Source organism: Anolis sagrei, chromosome 1, assembly GCF_037176765.1.
Source record: "Anolis sagrei isolate rAnoSag1 chromosome 1, rAnoSag1.mat, whole genome shotgun sequence".
NCBI lineage: Eukaryota > Metazoa > Chordata > Lepidosauria > Squamata > Dactyloidae > Anolis > Anolis sagrei.
The window spans coordinates 110,758,122-110,775,343 of record NC_090021.1 but is presented as its reverse complement, the minus strand read 5'-3'; the positions used below and the strand labels follow the sequence as shown (position 1 = coordinate 110,775,343).

Sequence of the window (17,222 nt, the reverse complement as noted above, 5' to 3'; positions counted from 1 at the left end):
AATGACAATAGTAGATAAGCAGAAATGCAACAGAAACAGAACACAAGCAGATCAGCGACATGAAAGTTGAAGTTACTGAGAAATAGTGTAAAATGGTGCCAGAGTTCAGGGAGAGAAAGGAGGATAAGCAAGTAGCCAAGTGGAGATAGAGCTAGGATGACTTTGTATCTAATGCAGATATCTGGACATGCATATTCAGTAATTGTGCTTAATGTAAAACAAAATACAATACAATGGATACATTTTAATGGACATGTTCTGTTAGGATTCACTGAAATCTGGTAGTAATGTAAAAAGAAAATTACTGTTCTTCTGATGTCTTGAAAAAAATTCACAGAAACAAGGACTACTTGCACAAGTGCAACATATTTGTGTGCAGTCTTTATTATGACTGCATGGCAAATGAAATACTGTTGATCAATATCATACATGTGTAATACAGCTTCTTACAGTTATTTTAGTTTACATTAAACATTTATAGGTTGAAAAGGCTGTCACTGACAAGCTATGTAAATTCCATTATAATGCTCTGTTTTTCAGTTTTGCATGGACTATATCAAGATAAATTTGGAAGGTTAGTAATTTTCTTCCTTCTCCATTTGCTTATGCCTGTAGTAGTTAAGTCAGGTGTTCTGTGGCTATTTTAGTTCCTCTTCAAATGTGATTTTTCTTTTTGAAGTAAGGACCTGAATTAACAGCTCATCCTGTGAAATCATTGATAGCAGTAGTGCCAAAATGGCAGTATACTATACCTTATCTCTATTTCTCTTTGTCATGCCCAATACAATAAGGTGGTACTGAAAAACCCCAGTACAAAGAATTTGTCCAGTAGTGGAGCCAACCTGAAAGTTGCTAGTCTGCTTTGCTCAGTAATTCTGTACTAAGAGTTGAGTGTGTTGAAAAGATACCATATTTGACAAAGCTTGGGAGAGCTGTCTTTTTGGACTACCACCCCCCAGGATGTTCCAGCATCAATGACCATGGCTAATATTTGGATGTGGAGTGTCATAATCAGCACTGTTGATAACTTTAAATAATAGGAAGTATACCTCATACGTTTCCCTTTGCTGAGGATATATTACTTTACAACACTTAAAATAAACAGCAAATTTATGTGACTCTTTGTTTCTTTATGACAAGAGCCATATTTGTATATATAATACAATAATAACTGATTTTCTTGCATTTTCCAGAGTCAGAAAATGACACTAGGGAGATTAATTTAAAAACCTCTGAACTTACAAAATGTGAATGGTGCGGTGTACGCAAGTTACCTGTAGTTTTCCTGCAAACTATACCTGCAGCCTGCCAAACCCTGAGATCCCATCTGAAGATGAACAAGGAGAAAGATAATGTCTGGTATGACTGCAAAGGAGCAAGTAAGTGAATGATTTTGCACATGGGTCAACCTTTTACACACTGATCAGTAGTAGAAAATACCTATGCAGTAGTAAAGTGTTCACAAAACTCTACGAATGCACCTGTTTGGGGTTTGATAAGCTTTATTCCCTCAAAAGCAGTCAGATCACCCACAAAATGAAAATAGCTAAGAAAATGTGCCGCAAAATCATCATTACACTGGTGGTGTCAGCACAACAGAATTTGCTTCTCTTCTCCTTGAAAATAAATCCAGTGGGGCCTCTTAAGGCATCTGGAGCAGGCTTTTGGGGCACATGGGTTAGCTTTGGAGAAAAGACTGCCTCCCTCTCGATTCCAGTCGCAGAAACAGTTCCATCGGCAGATATTCCCCATTTCCCTTGGGATAATTTGTTTAACTTTTGAAGTAATTGTAATTGTTGTCTTTTTTATTTTGTATGTTCTGTATATACTTGAATATAAGACTACCCGAATATCAGCCTATTTTTACCACTTGAGTATAAGCCGAGGGTGGGAAGTGCAGCAGCTACTGATAAATTTCAAAATAAAAATAGATACCAATAACATTACATTAATTGAGGCCTCAGTAGGTTTAAAGTTTTTGAATTTTACATGAAACTGTAATTTAAGATAAGAATGTCCAGTTCTGATTAAACCATTATTCTAACCTTCTTCAATGTAAATGGGCTTACATATCCTTCCAGTAATAATAGAGTAAAATAATAAATGTAATAAAAATAATAATGATAGAATAAAATGATGGAAATGTGATAATAATAGAAATAATAGAATACATGGAAATGTGATAATATCAGTAATAATAGAGTAAAATAATAAATGTAATAATAGTAAAATACTAATTATAATAGAAATAACAATAATAGAGTAAAATAATGGAAATGTGATGATAACAGAAATAAGAGTATAATAAAGAAAATGTGATAATAACAGTAATAATCAAGTAAAATAATAAATGTAATAATAATAGAGTAAAATAAACATAAATGTAATAACAATAATAGAGTAGCATAATAAATGTAATAATAGAGCAAAACAATAAATTAATAAAAATAATAGAGTAACATAATAAATGTAATAATAATAATAATAATAATAATAATAATAATAGTAGTAGAATAAAATAATAAATAAACTTGACTCAAGTATAAGCCAAGGGGGGCTTTTTCTGCCTAAAAGGGGCTGAAAAACTCTGTTTATTCTCGAGTATATACGGTAATCTTATTTTGAAAAGTAGACATTTTACAGAAGTCAATTGGATTGTCAGAGGGAAAACCAGAAAATTATTACTGAAAAGAGCTCAAATTAGGTTTTAGCACTGAGATAGCAGAGTCTGATAGAAAACTGTTTGATGTGTGCTGGAGTTCGGGTGGAGTTATTTTCTCTCACCCATCATAGTTACCATGCTTTTTTCATAGGAAGATTCGTTATATTGATGTCTTTTGGCCATAACCATGTAGTTGTTTATTTCTAGCTACTACTAATCAGTATACAGGCATGACTTGAGAAATCTGAGCTGCAAAATGCTTTCACTTTCAGTGTATAAATTAACCATAACTTCTTTTCTTTTCTTTTTGTAGATCCAGAAGAACAATACATCATTTTAATATTTGAGACAGGCCTGGATGCTCAAGCAAATGCAATATTTGAAAAAATAATTTCTGACATTGGAGTCAGGAATAGTATTTCTAATTTTTTTATGAAAATAACTTTTGAAGAAGCAAACAGCAGGCTTGTGGCCTTCACAAAGTCCTTTGAAGACACTTCAAGAGGGGGGATTGCTCAAAAAGAAGGCAAAGCTAAACATGTACTATTTTTAAAAATATTTGGATATAGAATGAATTGTAATGTGTTAATTTCCAAATAATATTATACATTGTTCGCATCTTCCAGTTAACATTTTTGTTAACAAAAGAAAGTCAACTTTTTAGCTACAAGATTACAAACTGTAAAAGCAGGATTATCTTTATTTTAAAATCCAAGATTTTCTCATCTTATCATGGTATTTTCCATTTGGTGTTTTAGCTAAAAGAATGGAGGTCTCATTATTTGAAAATCTGAAATATTCATAGAATCAAAGAATCAAAGAGTTGGAAGAGACCTCATGGGCCATCCAGTCCAAACCCCTGCCAAGAAGCAGGAATATTGCATTCAAAGCACCCCTGACAGATGACCATCCAGCTTCTGTTTAAAAACTTCCAAAGAAGGAGCCTCTACCACACTGGTGCAGAGAGTTCCACTGCTGAACGGCTTTCACAGTCAGGAAGTTCTTCCTCATGTTCAGATGGAATCTCTTGTAGTTTGAAGCCATTGTTCCATGTCCTAGTCTCCAGGGAAGCAGAAAACAAGCTTGGTCCCTCCTCCCTGTGGCTTCCTTTTACATATTTATACTTGGCTATCATATCTCCTCTTAGCCTTCTCTTCTTCAGGCTAAACATGCCCAGCTCCTTAAGCTGCTCCTCATAGGGCTTGTTCTCCAGACCCTTGATCATATTCTGGGGGTTTCTTTCTGGGCTTCATAAAACATAGTTCACATTTTGCTTAAACGACATCTCTCTTTTACATCACAAATAGGTTTTTTTGTGTGTCAGGAGCGACTTGTGAAACTGCAAGTAGCTTCTGGTGTGAGTGAATTGGCCATCTGCAAGGATGTTACCCAGGGGATGCTATATGTTTTGATGTTTTTACCATCCTTGTGGGGTGCTTCTCTCATGTCCCCGCATTGGGAGCTGGAGCTGACAGAGGGAGCTCATCCATGCTCTTCCTGGATTTAAACCTCCAACCTGTCAGTCTTCAGTCTCGCCGGCACAAGGGTTTAGCCCATTGGGCTACCAATAATTAAATAAGAATTCCTTTTAATTATTGCTGTACTAACCATATCCTGATCTATTGTGCAGCTCTAGCATGCAGATCAACTGGGTAGTTAAAGTGGAAGTGCTTTTTGCCTACACAAAAGTCTATACTCTCAAATTTGTACCAGCTCTAGAGCCTAAAATGAAGGTCTGGAAGGCGTGGAGGTAGTTATTGCTTCCAGCTAATGCTGTTTGAAAGAGTGTCTGTGTCTGTCTGTTGGACTTATACCAGACACCACCTTTCCTTACACTGGCATACATCCTTTCCCCTTTCTCTTTGATACAAATTAGCAGTGCTTTGCAAGCCATGGGCATTTTACTTTTCAGCATTTAAGCATGGCTGTGCCATAATTTTAGTAAACTGAATTTAAACTAGATTTCTCTGTGCCAAATTGGAATTCAAGTGGAATAGGGAAAATGGGGTGAATATAAAATTGAGGAACGAGTTTCATAAGTCATTGTTTATGCATTGTTGTGGTCAAATGTGGATCCTTTTTGATTTAAAGAAATGCTTCCTGAAATACTGTAGTGTCTTGGAAGAGATTTCAATACTTCATGATTTCTGTTTCATATTAATTTTTTCAAGGTTGCCTCTGAATCCAAGATGCAGCTGCGAAATTCAACACAGTTCCAGTTTTTTGATGATGACGAAAGTGGAGAGCCCCATACAGTCTTCATTGGTCCTATAGAAAAGTACGAAGTCTTTTCGCATGTTGTAATTTTTGCCCATGTTATACAAACTCTGAATGTATTCATTGTATTTCTCTTTTGCAGATTGATAGTTTATCCGCCTCCTCCAGCAAAAGGTGGCATTTCCGTGACTAATGAAGATCTCCATTGCTTAAATGAAGGGGAATTTTTAAACGACGTAATCATTGATTTTTATTTAAAGTAAGTTGTGTTGTGTGGAGCCTGGTTCACTTAACCAACAGATGTCATTGAACAATCCCTCCTATTAAGACTCGCCTAAATTATTATTTCAACTTTTTCCATTTTGTACTGGCTTTAAAAACACTTATATTGTGCAGAGTCCAATGAATAGCTCATTAATGAAAAACAGCAGGTCCAGGAATTTTTAGATTTAGCTAATGTTGCTAAATAAATACTTTAGACCACAAATATGAAAATACTACAATTCCGTGAACTATAAAAGACCCTTGTTTTATACTCCTTCTCCTTGGGTGTTGTTTTGGGCCTAAAAATAGATATCCCCCCCCCTCCAAAAAAAAAAAAAACCCTTGCAAGCCTGCAATAGCTTTTTAGGACAGATCTATATGTATGGGTTGGGAGGGTAGTACAGTTCACAATCCACATTTTCCCTGTTTTCCTTCTGAAGTCTTTCAAAATTTCATCATACCCTTTCCTAAAATGTATTGCTCTCAGATATATCATGTAGTAATGGGAATTTCTCTTAGGAAAAACAGTAGAATAAGAACTCCCTTTTTTGTTTTCTTGCCTTCTCATGACCCTTTGCTAATGATATAAAGCATAGACATTGTAATGATTTTGAATTTAAGGTAAACTGTACTAGACGATATAAATAAGGCCTTTTATTTATGGCAGTGGTTCTGTGTTTTCCATTGTATGTATTTCTGTGCTCTGATCAAATATCTTCTCAATAGAGTTAACCTTTTTAAGGTGTTATAACTGCATTCGTAATCTCATTATGTACAGCAACTTTATTTATAGTGATTCATGTAAAACCATTTAAATTGCTTTTTAAATTTGTAGCTGACTACAAGTTGCTTGATTTTAATTTGATGAGAAATTCTGTATCTCTTTCATAAGCTCTTTTGGTTTGGATAGCATAGCTGGCAAATAAAACAGCTTAAATCAACAGAAATTAAAAATCACTGAATAATACAAAGAGAAATATGTTGCTTCCCTTTAAAGGTATCTAGTTCTTGAAAGGTTGAAACAAGAAGATGCTGATAGAATTCACGTGTTCAGTTCTTTTTTCTATAAACGCCTTAATCAAAGAGAGAGGAGAAACCCAAACCCTCAAGAAACTTCAAACCTCACGTAAGTTTGGATGGGATTATTATTGTGAACTGCAATTCCAAATACAGCCAGTCCTCAAGTTACAAACAAGATAGGTTCTGTAGGTTTGTTCTTAAGTTGAATTTGTATGTAAGTCAGAACAGGTACATTTTAAATTGTTACTCCAGCCAATATGTATTATATATTAACTTTGGATAGCATGGGGACGGGTGGTATTTGTTTTACTGTCTGTGCCCCTGTTCAGAAGATTTCACCTCTTTTTCCCTATCATAATTGCATTTTGAAAAAAAAATGACTTGTTGTAGAAACAAGGATTGGTGAGAAAACTTCAGTGGAGACACCTTTTCCCATGAGTGAATTTCCCTTCCAAGGGGTCAATTTCGCTCACTTCCTGTTGTCTCACCCCCATTCTTAATGATGAGTCATTTGTAAGTTGGATGTTTGTAACTCGGGAACTGCCTGTACTGTCTTTTCTGAGTCTATAGACAAGAGGATGTCAGAGTAGCAACCACACAATCCTGGGCCCTAGGCCATTCTGGCTGAGGTGATGTGAATTGCATTTCAACAACATCTAGGGATCATGTATTGGGGAAAACTATAATTTTGCTTTTGGAAACAGTAATCAGTTGTTAATTGGAAATGGAAACAAAAAGTTTCCAGTCTTTTAGCTGTGCTGAAGATGAGTGTGCTCTACATAACACTAAATCATTTTTGAGTGTTACTGTATATACTCATGGATAAGTTGGCTTCATGTATAAGTTGAGGGCTGGTGTTGGGTCCATAATTATGGATTTTGATATCACCTGTGGATAAGTGGAGGAGAAAAGCAGCAGTGTCACTTCAGGGGACTTCAGAGGTGCCACCTCTGGCCGCTGCTATCATTTCCCCACTCAGGCATTAAAAACCACCAGAAGTGGTTCCACAGTAAAGAGAGTAGATGGGGTTTGTTGCTTCTTTTAGGTTATCCCAGGATGAACTTAGTTCTTGCCTTTTGCCACTTTACTCACAAGGGGCAAATCTGGAGAGTGGGCCAGCCACTCCAAATCCACTCGAAAAGTAGGCCTCAACGGCAAAAGCACGCTCATCACTGTTCCAACGCATGATGGCGACTGAACTGTGTCAGGACAAAACTTTATACTCCTGCCTCTCGAACGAGACCACTAGCGCTCCGCTACATCTTCAACCAACAGAATTTTAAAAAAGGAAGTTATGCTGCCTCACCCTGTAATAGCTACACTTCTGGCTCTACTTTCCCGATAGCATAGCTACATCATCTCCTGAGAATATGAACATTGGCAGTCGTGCATTTCAATTTTATCATTAATTGGTTTACAACTATGGTAGCTCCCAACTGGAGCCCAGTTACAATGTTATTATGATGATTATATCAACTTGTTCGTGATTTACAGTGTACCAACTGAATGTTAAGAGTAGCATGTGTATGGGGTAATTCATTTTAAATCTGTTATTGCCACCTAATTAGGTAAGGTAATCCCTAAATGTCTTAAACTAGTTGGTGCCACATTACTGTGAGGATAATTCACTCCATGGAAGAAGACAATACATTGTCTTGTAAGTATCAAATATTATTTTTTAAAATAATTTTATTTCCTCTTGTGTTTACAGAATCCAGCAGAAACGGCACGGTCGAGTGAAAACATGGACCCGACATGTTGATATATTTGAAAAAGACTTTATTTTTGTTCCCCTTAATGAAGCGTAAGTAGGACATGAACCACTGTGTGTAGAGTTGGCATTTTATTTCTGTTGAATCTTATGGCAATGAAGACTTTTAAAAACTGTGGTTCTCATCATATGCTGCTTCTTAGCTGCATTCAGATGGTGCAACAAAACATGACAACGCATGTATGTACCCATTCTTGTGTCTCTTTTTTCTCACGTGGGAGGAAATTTTAAAAAAATTCAATTTGCACTTTGCTCAAACTGCAGCTAGCATGTCTTGTCATTTACCTCTCAATGTGGCGAAAGAAAGTCAGGAAACAGATTTTTTTAAACTAGTCATATATGTACTAAAGTTTAATCAGGGTTCAACAATCATTCCTTGCTACCTGCACCATGTTAAAAAGGGAGATAGGATGTCTGGTATAGAATGAATTAAAGTTTTCTTCCAATCTGGGAATTAAGTGGTGAGAGGATAAAGTGCAAAGAGGATTCAACACTTGCTCTAACTTGGAATTTGTTTTGCTTCTTACTTGCTGGATGCATATCTTTGCCTCTTATTGTCCATTGTGAGTTTGAGGATTGGAAATGGAATCATGTGGTTCCTTATAAATTCTGCAAGCAGAGCAAGCCAGCCTGCTTTTGCCTTTTACTTCTAGCTTAGGTGGATGAGTAAGATCATATACCTAATGGGTGCTTTGAGCATGGAACACTAAATGGAGAAGTAAAGAAAGCTACCTTATCTTCATTTCTCCATTTTGCTTTGGAAATGGAACAGAAAAACCAGATATGTGGTGTTTAATCTGTGCCTGCCAGATTCAGTAAGCCATAGTTGTGCAGAATAACAGAGCTCAAAGTCTGCCTTCCAGCTATGAGCAGCAGCACAGAGGTAGAGCCGTGAAGCTGGAAAGGAAGCACTGGCAGTGGTTTTTATTCTTATCTTGGCTAGTAGGCTTGTTAAAAATGGTTGTCTATCTTGCTTAAAATACGTTATATCAAGGTAGACTTGGAATTATTCCTTTGTTTTGTATGTTTTTTTATTGCAGGGCACATTGGTTTTTGGCTGTCATCTGTTTTCCAGGTTTAAAGAAACCAATATATGAGACCAATCCATATTACCAGGAAAATGCATCTGCACAGGTTAAATCCTTTCCCTTACATCAAGATGGAAGGACTTCATCTCCTTTACCTAGCGAATTGGACCCGTTACATCAATCCCCATCTGCAGCAGTCACAAAGAAGGCACTGAACAAGAAGCATGTTGCAGCATTAACTGACACAAGTGCAGAAACTGAGGAGAGTGAGTCACTGTATTGCAGAAGAAACCCTGCTTTGAAAGGTGGCTTTAAAAAACTAAATCAGTTAAATAACACGACAGAAGAATTAAGAACTGTGGAACCTGTATGTCACAAACAGGGCTATAGGACTTCAGAAGCAAATGGAATACAGTGTGAACAGAAAACTCATGTCCAAGTTTCTGGTGTGTACTATCTATTATGTTTCTATGGGTATTTTGCCTATAAAATTTATTGTAGTTCTATATCACTGTCCAGATTGAGTGGGAGTGGCTCTGAGCTGTGCTCAAAAGCGAAATGCTGGGCGTATTATCTTAAACTGCTATAAATCTGGTTAAGGAAGAGTAGAATATAAGCAAAGTTACATTTTTGGGGGAAATTAGAAATATTGAAGTCTCATATAAAAAGGTTCTTGGAACTACTAGGCAAAGAAAATAGTATCAATTACATATTTAAAAATAGAAATATAGCAGGTAAGGGGGCAGGCAAGACATACTGCAGCCTGTTACACAGTAAGTGAAAAAGAAGTGATATTTACAACCTACCTCTTTTAAAAGTGTAACAATAGTCTTCATCAGAACTTGGAATAGAATACTCAACCACCATTGGAAGGTATAGTCCAAAAAAGATACATTTTATAGTTCTGGTACTGTCTTCCTGTAGTGTGTTTGTGCTCATAGATTTATACAAGTCTGTTACTTTTATTTATCATATAGCAGGATAGTCCCTACAGAGTACAAACAAGAAGTCACATATAACTTCCTCCAGGTTGCATTTTAAGATGGTTTCTTTGAGGAGCAGAATTAGACACTGATTCCACCACTGTTGCATGTTTCTTTTTTAAGAAAATAGTTATCAGTCAGAATACAGGGTTACAGGGTAAGTAGGTTGTCTAAAGCATTTTTCTAGCTTAATATTGCCATTTCCTTGAGAGTGAGTTATTCTATAATATTGCTGTATTTCTGTACATTTTTCTTTAGATGTACATCAAATTATTTCAGTTGGTTTTGTTCTATCAGAAAGATTAGTGTACTATTTTTTTTAAAAAAAAGGTTTGCCTGATAAAGACTATTTTGCTTTTAGAATGTTTAGATTTTTAAAATAACATTTCAGCATTATTTTCTATCATAATTCCTTTGATGCACTGTAATATAAACACAGCCAACAGTTGGCCAACAGTTGGTAGTCCATAATTATCTGGATGGGTATATTACCAGCACAATGTAGTGGCAAGGAATAATAAAAAATGATTATACAGAGTTAATTGAACTATATGAAAAAGATAGCACATGGTAGGCACCAAAGACAGTATCTTAAGTTCTAGCCTTCCAACACACCTAACTCAACTAAAACATTGTTTCACAAACAGACGTTGTGGTCTTAGGGTCTTATAGTCATTGTAAGATACAACTGATATTTGTTTTAGATACTCTGAACTCTATGTATCTGTGTTAATTTATTTTCACTTTGGAAAAATGCAGCATTTAGAGATATAGGGAACATTGTGTAGTTTCCAGGCTATATGGCCATGCTCTAGCAGCATTTTCTCCTGACGTTTTGCCTGCCAATGCTGCTAGAACACAGCCATACAGCCTGGAAACCACACAGCATTCCAGGTATTCCAGCTGTGAAAGCCTTTGACAGTACATTTAGAGCCGTGATTTTCAACCTGTGGCTCCTCAGGTGTTTTGGCCTATAGCTCCCTGAAATCCCTGCCAGTTTACTAGTTCTTGGGACCCACAGGTTGAGAACCACTGATTTAGAGGTATAATTGGCTTGGACTTGGAATTCTCTGTTGACTTTCCTGGAAATTCATCCCATTGAATTCAGTAGTATTGACCTCTTGCTGCCTAGTCAAAGGTTTCTGAGGTGCTACAGAACAGAGTGCTGGGAATGACATTTCTGACTCTCCTGATTGTAAGGGCACTTTGAGACCAGACAACTGGAGAGCCTCGTCATCTGCATCCACTGTTTTTCCCAATGTGCCCTGAGACCAGGAAATTACTGCACCCCCACCCTTCCCCTTGGTTTGGAGTACTTCGGAAACCCTTCATTTGGGGCATAGCTGGGCTTGAAAAGTAAGACTGAAGTTTCATCTTCAGTCTTCAGTGACTGTAAAACTGGACCCCCCATCATTTACAAAGCTGTACGCTCAGTTTTAGATCTCATAACAACAGAACAGGATGCTAGCCATGGTTGTCTTGTAAGGAATAGTTTTGTTTGAACAATCATTCTCCGGTACATTGTGGCATGATAACTATTTGCTTTATAAATTGTTTCCTATGTATGATGTGATTTGGGAATATGTAATATCTTGTTTTACAAAAATTTACTAATGTTTATGGTTCATGCAGATAGTTTACAGAAAATCAGATTAAATTATAGCGACGATTCTGCTGACAGTGGTAAAATAAATGAAGATGAGCTCATAGATTTTTCCGAAGATCAAGACAACCAGGTAACAAATCTAAATATCGATGTTTTTTGGTTGTAGGGACAAACTGAACAGTTTAACTGTGTGTTAAAAACTCAGCGAGAACAGGTTTTTGGAGTAGATAACCCATTGAACACCTTTTAACAGTTTATAATTGTGTTTTTAAAGTAGTACTGTTTTCATTTTGGCATTTATACAGTTAAAAGTATCTTAACATACAGTTTTTGCAAGGTTAGGGATGTGGGACCCTGTGGAATTGGGGAAAAAATATATGTACCCCCCCCCCCATTGTAGTTTACACAAATGAAAATAGCACCTGTACTTGTAGAATGGGTGGGCTCATTTCCTCACATGCTCAGTGTTTAGGGAGGATAGGGATGGGGGAGTGGGAAGAGGAGGTGTGAATGGTGTGTATGTCTACAGGAAGGACAGAGGGAGGACTGCCACCCTAAGAGTAGCAGCTGCTGCAATCCCTTCACACTCTCCTTGTCTCCTCACCACCATCCCACCTGCCCCAAATCTCTCTCATCCCCCATGTCACTCCTTCTGTCCACTCCAACCTAGCAGTAACTGATTTGAAACTTGAATGGGAGTTTGATGTTTTGCAGTGGTGAATGGAGCAAATTTTGTGTGTTCATACCTGCTATCTTATATGTAATAAATATAGACTTGTTCATCAGCACCACAAAATTAATCTCCTTGCATAATCTTTTTTGGGTTGCAAGTCACAGTTAGCATTTCCAGTTTCAACCCATAGATGGCAAACTGCATCCATAGATGTTTCTGTGTCTCCACAGAGCATGGATTTTTGTGTCTACTTGTTAGTAGAATTTAGGAGTACATTATAAATGTTAAGCTTGTGTAACTCACTCCTCATTACTTAAAAGCAAGGGAACAGTGTTTCTCTTCCACTTTTCTCTTCCATTCTTCAAGCCTCACAGTTTGATATAGAGACTAGATAGCATCTTAATTTCAGGAGTTACTGGCAGGGTTGTTCACATTCAAAGTGATAGAAATTCTTTGGATGTCCTCATCCAATATGTTGTTTTTCTTTTTGTAACCTGTATATGCGAAGCATTTTGAGAATGGATGAAAGGCAGTAATTTCTCCTTAGTACTAAAACCTTTTTCAAAAAGCAGTCTAGGGACTGTTTCAGAAATGACATAGTTGTGGTTGGATATTTATTCTTGTAAAGAAGGAAGTATTGCTGTTTTATTTTCTTAAACATAGCATTCACAGAGAGTCAGTGTGGTGTAATGGTTTGAGCATTGGGACTATAGCTCTGGAGATCAGGTTTTGATCCCTGCTCAGCCATGGAAACCCACTGAATGCCCTTGGGCAAGACACATTTTCAGCGTCAGAGGAAGCCAGAGGCAACCCCTCTAAACAAATCTCATGGTAGATTTAGCTTAAGGTTGCTATAAGTCAGTAGCGACTTGAAGGCACACAACAACAATGCATTCATAATATAATGTCACATCAAAGAGATGACATTGGACTTTAAAACTATGAAGACAGTGTAATACAGCACTTAATCTGCATGGAAGCAGAAATTTCTCAAAGAGCACAATGGGAAAAATGTTGCACAATAATATTCATATCTCAATCCTGTAGTAGTTCCTACAAAGTTATTAAACAGTTGTTTCCCGACTATTGAGATCATTACAAGTGGTCCCTCCATCCCCATTTAACTTTCTTATTGGTCATTGTATATTAGCTTCATTTAGCTGCCAAGTTCCATTTCTCTAGCTAGATCTATCTATTCATGTGTATGTATGTGTGTATCCATCCTTGATTGGAATCTTTCTACTTAAAGATAAATAACATACCTGAAAGATAAGGTCCAGCAAAAATATAAGTCTTTTTCTCCATCACATTTCTCTGAACTTATTTTTTAAAGTATTCAGCTGTTATGCATTCAGTCTTGTTCTACACTTACAGTAACCCTCTATTAAGATAAACAACTTCATCTGACAGTGTTGCTTGCTGTTGTAACTCCCCTATAGCATATGAGTGTTAAGCTGTCTTTTGGGATTTGTCAGTTTAATGAGGTAGTTTTAGTTTTGATTTGGATTTTGCATCCCTTGGTGCTCTTAGTAGCAAGGAGGTCTTGAGATTAGGCACTGATAATTGGAATTAAAGAGTGTTAAGCCTGTTGCAGCATCCTTGGCAGATTAATATACTTTGTATGTCTGGGAATGGGAAGCATTCTGTTACTCTAAAACCATTTATTTCTTTCTGCTGGGATTCAACATATAAAAGAGAGACAATATACAAATATTGACCTTAAATGTTTTATCACCAGGTTGTTTAAGTGAATTTAAGCCTATATTTTAGGCCCTACCTTTTCTATTTTAGACTCAAGAAAGCATTTTTTTTCAAACCAGATGTTAACCTAAAGTGATTTGTAGTCATTTCCTATTTTGAAAAAAAGACATTTCCTGGACTTGGGGGGGGGGGGGACGGGACGGGACTGAAAACATGGTGCAAATTGTGACCTTTTGGTGGCAAAACAATACTTTGAGGGTTTGTGCGTGTGTTGGTAAATGTGCCCCCTCCAAGGTGTCCTGGAGGGGGGGGGGTAATATGCCCTCTTTACCTCCCACAGTTGCCCAGTCCTGATGTTGAGGGTCGGTACAGCTGAGTTACAATGAAACATGCTGCCAAGTTGCAAATAGAACGCTAGACATTTCACCGAGAAACAAATTGTCATGTCCATCTATTGTTTTGTTTCTAACTACTTCATCACAATAGACAAAAGATCCACTTAAAATCCGGTTTCTGCCTCCTGTAGAATTCTGAGGTTTGTAGTTTAGGGAAGAGCCTTTAACAGCCTCACTAAATTACAAACCCCAGAATTCTGCAGGAGGCAGAAACCAGATTTTAAGTTGATTTTTTTCCTCTAGTGTGATTGCAGAGTGGGAGAGATTAAGACAGTTAATACAAATGAATGATTGCCGTGATGTTTCAGTTTTTGTATACTTTGGGATCCTGCAAATTGATAGTATTAAAAGTAATAATAATAATAAATTTTCTTTATATCCTGGCAACATCTTCCAAAAGAGACTCAGGACATTTTAAGGAGTACTTGCAAGTTCAGTAATAATGTGAGATAACATAGGAAGAGGTGAAATAAACTATTTGCTAACTTTTTCTTCGTCTTGAAAGAGGTAAAATTAATAACATGGATGATGCAAACTCGCAAAAGTCCCAGGAGTGTTTTTAGTATTTCCCCAGGAACAATCCAGTGAAGTGGGGTGTGAGAAATCTGGTTCTTAAACCTAACCATGTTAACCAATGAATACTATTTTGATATGACATTAGTTGTCAGCATGTTGAGATGAGTTACCTGTGTTCTGACACTGAGCAGTGGAGAGCCAGCTGATCTGTTATAGTTGAAAATCTTATGAAATTCCTTATAAAATAGCCACATTTTTTTCTTTCAGGACAATAGCAGTTGTGATGATGATGATGACCTTGGAGATGATCATTGCAATTCAGAATTAGGACAGTGGCATCTGAAGCCTACTATATGTAAACAGTAAGTTTTAAAGTAAGATATTGATGGCTTTCTGTGCATATAACAGATACATTTTAGAACTGATATGTTGAGTTGGGAAATATCTATCATAACTGGCAAGTTGGATTTTGGTGTTAACTTTCTGTAAAACTATTTCTGGAGTAAGACTGAATGAAGCTGTGGAGTTCAGTTCCGCCTTTGGAGATGCACTCGAAGTAACAATATGAAAAGTGGTGCTGGAAGGTGAGTTACAGATGGAAGCAGTGGCAAAGACTACATTTCCTCAAAGCTAGTTCCTGTATTTGGAGATTTGTGATTTGCCCTGGTGATGCATACCTGATGTATATTCTGTTTGGATAACTCTGTGTCTGTGGCAATTGTTCTTTAAACATTTCAGCATGTTCAAATAACCTTTTGCCAATTCATTTAATTAAAACATCTGTTTCTAGTTGTATCTGTATTTTTAACCATTTTGTGAGCTGCCTTGGGTTGCAGTATTGGAAAGTGCTTCTGGTGGGGAGAGATTAGCTAGCATTATCAAGGGGAGTGTTCAAATAACCGGTTTCTTCCTTGGGTGCAATGGTTTCTTATATGCTGATCTCATATTCAACAGAACTACTTAATTGCAACATATTTTCAGTAGCGAACTCCACTGTAGTAGACAAATTTGTTGTGAAAATTAAGATGTATTTCAGAAGTAGTCAACATGAAATGTGAGATGGGCTCATAGGAGACTACAAAAACAGCCTTGGAGATCTGCATGAGTTCTAGAAGCTGCATTTTCTCACCTAAGATATCTCTAGCATTTTGTGTGCTTGTTTTGGTCAGAATATTAAGTAATGACTGAAATCTTCTTATCCTGATTCTATTTTTTTTCAGTGAATGCTGGTTATATTTTCAAGACAACAATAAAAGAGATGTTTCAGGATCTCCCTATTCCCTTCCCCTTTTTGGTCACTTCCAAATTTAGATGGGAAAAACAATTTCCCCCAAGTTCTTTTCAGGCAGGAAGTTACAGTAAATATATCAGGTTATAAATTACTGAAATTATTTGAAATTGTAAGGTTGAATTTCAGGTTTGGTATTTGTAAATAAGCTGTTAAAAATCTCTTACTGTGTCATGTTTGCTGTTAGGTGTCTTGATATGGGGAGAAAGGCGGGATAAAAATAAAGTGTGTGTGTGTGTGTGTGTGTGTGTGTGTGTTGGTTGTTTTTGAATCAAGGTCCTCCATCTCTCCTTTTACCAGTCTCTGTAGATGGCCAATTCTTTTTTACACTCGAAGCGACTTGCAATCTTTCAAGTCACTTCTGACACAATTAACAAAAACATACCTGTGTTTATGCAATTCATCTGGAAAAACAGACAGTAATGATTTCCTATATAGTGTTGGTGGATCTGATCACCAGGAAGCAGACTGTCTTTTTCTGCCCAAAACTCCTTACATTGCTAATCTAACCAGTTTTTAAAAGAAAAAGACACAAATACCACAATATACAGTTAGGGAGTACCTCTATAAAGACTAAATAGAACGACATTAAATTAGCATCTGACAATGTTTTTTCACTGGAATTTCAATACTCCTTTCTTTGTATGCTAGTTGTCCCTTTACCTAAAGGTGAAATAAATAGCTCTGAAAAGTTTAATTGACTGAAGCCTAAGAAAATATTGTAAATAGCAATTAATGTAAATAACACATTTTTCCTGAAAGAACACACCCCTCTGGGAGTTTCTTGGTCCTCTAGCGTCCAGTGGAGGTTACCCATATGGTTGTGCTGATTGACCTAGATATTCCTGGAGAAAACATACTAACAAATCTGGGAATAATCAAATCAGTACAGAATTAAAACTGCAAATGTAGAGACCCAACTGTACAGTTTGAGCAAAGTGGCACATATGAAGTACACACTAATAATGCAGAAAACATACTGTCTTTTTCTTGCAGGCCTTGCATTCTTCTGATGGATTCCTTGAGAGGCCCATCCCGATCCAATGTTGTCAGAACATTAAGGGAGTGAGTACTTAACTTCTAAGACAGAATCACTTC

At 36.8% G+C, this 17,222-nt stretch overlaps 1 protein-coding gene across 7 annotated transcripts in view; it reads left to right on the top strand.

Annotated features, from left to right (window-relative positions):
• The window catches only part of SENP6 (SUMO specific peptidase 6), a 70,296-nt gene that overhangs the window by 42,090 nt on the left and 10,984 nt on the right, over positions 1–17,222 (top strand). For 6 of the 7 annotated variants that reach the window (XM_060752932.2, XM_060752931.2, XM_060752929.2 and 3 more), the window contains 11 exons: positions 541–574; positions 1,194–1,379; positions 2,976–3,202; positions 4,834–4,940; positions 5,022–5,138; positions 6,141–6,269; positions 7,875–7,967; positions 8,975–9,408; positions 11,578–11,681; positions 15,104–15,198; positions 17,121–17,189. In XM_060752932.2, coding sequence (XP_060608915.2) covers positions 541–574; positions 1,194–1,379; positions 2,976–3,202; positions 4,834–4,940; positions 5,022–5,138; positions 6,141–6,269; positions 7,875–7,967; positions 8,975–9,408; positions 11,578–11,681; positions 15,104–15,198; positions 17,121–17,189 — 1,595 coding nt within the window. Of the gene's footprint in view, positions 1–540; positions 575–1,193; positions 1,380–2,975; positions 3,203–4,833; positions 4,941–5,021; positions 5,143–6,140; positions 6,270–7,874; positions 7,968–8,974; positions 9,409–11,577; positions 11,682–15,103; positions 15,199–17,120; positions 17,190–17,222 lie in introns of those variants that run through there. The other variant, XM_060752935.2, reaches the window with a different exon arrangement.